Raw genomic sequence first — 3,408 nt, 5'->3', positions numbered from 1 at the left:
ATTTAAGATATAAAATTGGACTGGACTGATAAGATTTTAAGGATAATGTTTTGCCAAGTTAATTCTTGATTAGTAGTTATTTATATAAGTTTGCAGATGATTGAGCGCACCTTTACAGACAATACTCTATAGCAACCACATGAAGAATTTGTTTAAAACACATTGAATACCTTCAATTTTAACAACAATGAACAATTGAACATGTTGCTTGGAATATCGGAATATTTTAATTTGTGCTAATTTATTCTTCTTTTTGCTTTCAGTTAAGCTAAAAATGGCATACACAACTGAAAGTATTCAAAAGTTCCTGGAGACAACGTGCTCACTATGGTCTTTCCCATTGTTCTGTGCATACCTTGCCATGATTGTGCTGTCTCCCATCTACCAAAGAGTTACCTCCCCTCTCCAAATGAGACCAGTAAGTACTCACAATGAAACGTGAATAATTAGGGGCTAAAGTACTGGTATGCTGATGTCATATAATAGCCTTCAGGTAGAGGGATCAGGTCACATAACAAAAAAAGCAGGTGAGCAATATTATGAAGCCTAATGGGCCTCTCTTCAACTCTACATTGAAGTTTGACACAAGGATTTCTCAAAATAAAATGTTCAGCAAACAATAACCCATGTTCAATTTACATTATTATGGGAAAAACCCTCTATTTTTATAAATCATCTCCCTTTATCAGTCTGAATTTGTTTTTAATATAATTCTCAAAATTCCATCATATCAATACTTTGCTATTTTAACAGACTAAAAATACCTAATAGTTCTTTAGCCGTCTGAAATAGAAGGTAGGATTAACAGTGAAGAGGCTCAAACACCCTTTCAAAAATGCTTAGTCTGTTAATATAGTAAAGTATTGATATGATGTAATTTTAAAAATTATATAAAAAAACAATACAGGCTGATAAAGGGAGATAATTTATAAAAACGGCATATGAAATATATATTTTAGCACAAAAATCAACAAAACTATAATAAGGTGGTGATCCTGAAGAGCAAATTGCAGTTTATTGGGTTACCCTTACCTTATACTTTATCATATCTTTTTATTTCCTTTTTTCTTTTCAAGATTCTGATTATCCACAACTTTGCCTGTAGTGCTGCCAGCCTGTATGCCATGCTAGGTTTACTCTATGGCCTGTCTCAGAGTGAGTCAACATTCCAGAAAGGCCCATCTGAGTTGATGATACCATTCTTTAGGATTTATTGGATAACCAAACTCGTGGAGCTACTAGACACGGTCTTCATGATGCTTCGTCACCGTAGGCGACAGATCAGCTTCCTGCATGTGTACCACCACTGTTCTATGTTGCTGCTGAGTGATGTATCATACAACCTGTATCCCTGGCCATGTATAGCCTTCTACCTTGCCATCAACTGTTTTGTACACATTGTCCTCTACCTGTACTATGGTCTCAGTGCCACATTCCCTGACAAGTCCTTCCCATGGAAGAAGCATATCACACAGTTGCAGCTACTGCAGTTTTTTATTGGATTTGTTCATGCTACCATTGGACATATATACCATGGTTTTTGTATCTATGGTATTTTCTATGGAATGTCTATGACAATTCTATTTTCAAACTTCTATTATATAGCATATGTTAAGGGAAAAAATCCCTCCAAATCACATCAGTCTTAGGGACATGATGGGCAATGGACTAGTTCTGTTCTCATAAGAATTTTTGCTTTACAGTTAACAACTAGATGCTCATATGTTTTACATTGTGTGTCAGAGATGATATTATTTCTTGTTTTTATTGACTTACCTGCCCAAAGATGTGGCAGCTGTCGTCCATCTGTTAACTTTTTCTTATTCCCATTGCAACACAGATGGTGTATATGGTAGTGTTGTCCTTCGGTCCTTCCGAGGTATTGCCCAGAGCATATATCCCACTTTATTTCACCTGTGACCATCAAAATAGGTATGCTGGTACATTTTGGGTCGGTAGAGTGAGTTATATCATAAATTTTTGGATGTCTTCATGAATTGGGTCCATTCTTAAGTGGTGCCGGATACTGGCAGTGTGTTGCAATCTTGTCTAACATAACAAGTCTACTAGTCAAGATTGGATGAATGGATTTGGGCAAAATTTGCTTTGAATTTAAGCATTCATTTAAACAAAGGGTTTGAACCCCTGGGGACACAAGGAGCAAAGCCCAATAGGGGAATAGGGGTAAATCTGTAAACGACTACTCCTTCAGTGCAGGTATAGGCATCTTCAAAATCCAGGGATTCTGCTCTCAATATGTCATGTCATGTTTCAGGTCTAAAGAACTGACCAATTACTAGGTTAATACCTGTCCTTACAATATTTTAGAGAACCGACACCTGGTTCCAATGCTGGTCAATTTCACTGCAACTCTTTTGATGTACCCCAGTACATGAAAGGATCAACCTAGTCTACATGTATCATTGGTAAGGTGAGCCTTCAATTTGTCAAGGTATATTTACAGTGTAGAGAAGATGTTAATATTGAGAGTGTAACCGTTGGATTTAGAGGATGTGTTAAAGGGATTTTTACTCTAGTTGGTATAAAGATTTATAAAGAATGGCTATGGTCTCCTTGGGTCAAAGGGACACAACATTGTGTAAATAAAGGACTTGGCCTCATATGGGCAGAGGGTAGGCTCCTATAGGAATTAATATGAAGAGATTTCAGGATTCAATTTATTCTTGTGTTAAAGGAACATTGGGTTAGAGGCTAGGGGCCTTAAAGTGACCACCATAGTATGTGAGGCCTAATAAAGAAATTGGGGTTAATATTAAACAGAGTTTACTTACAATTTTTTTGTCTGGTCTCATTAAGTAATTATATTTTTTTTTAATTTTTTTTTCTAAATATGTACCTTATTTGATATAATGGGAGACCAAGTGAGTTATTCAGACCCCTGGGTTTTTCTTTACAATAATAGCTATCTTTGTGATGACATGATTTATAATCCACATACTCAAGTATTATACTGTACAGAACCCATTTAGAATTAGCTTCTCAGGGTGATATTGAAAATAATATTAGAAATCTACCTTTTAAACAGATGCTGTGCTATTTTATTTTACTTTTTTAAACATATCATAGGAATTGTCATATATATACATGAAATTGTGTACTTTATACAGAAACAATGTATAAACGTGTCACAACATTCAAGGCCAACTTGCATAGTCTCTTTGTCATTGTCAAGCAATAAAATGTGTTTTACGATGTCATCACATCATTGTACAGGTAAACAATGCAAATCACTCACTCATTAAAAAAGCTTCACAATGAGACCAGTCAGTCTTGCAATGTTGCCACATGTTGATATATATGCACATTATGTTTTTTTGTACTAGAAAGTAGCTTATATTTGTATATAAAGAGTGTTAAATTTTTTACTTATTTTTTCATATTATTCCC

General features: G+C 35.1%; 1 protein-coding gene across 1 annotated transcript; it reads left to right on the top strand.

Moving 5' to 3' along the window:
* Positions 1–267: 267 nt before the first annotated feature.
* On the top strand, positions 268–3,376 carry LOC110444690 (elongation of very long chain fatty acids protein 5-like). The gene is made up of 2 exons (XM_021489055.1): positions 268–418; positions 1,077–3,376. Exons 1-2 carry the CDS (start codon positions 275–277, stop codon positions 1,647–1,649), a joined length of 717 nt encoding a protein of 238 aa, XP_021344730.1. The 5' UTR covers positions 268–274; the 3' UTR covers positions 1,650–3,376.
* Positions 3,377–3,408: the final 32 nt, after the last annotated feature.

This window comes from Mizuhopecten yessoensis, unplaced genomic scaffold, assembly GCF_002113885.1.
Source record: "Mizuhopecten yessoensis strain PY_sf001 unplaced genomic scaffold, ASM211388v2 hete_36161902, whole genome shotgun sequence".
In the NCBI taxonomy this organism is placed as follows: Eukaryota; Metazoa; Mollusca; class Bivalvia; order Pectinida; family Pectinidae; genus Mizuhopecten; species Mizuhopecten yessoensis.
Note: the sequence above shows the minus strand (reverse complement) of the source record. Positions and strands in the feature narration are given on the sequence as shown.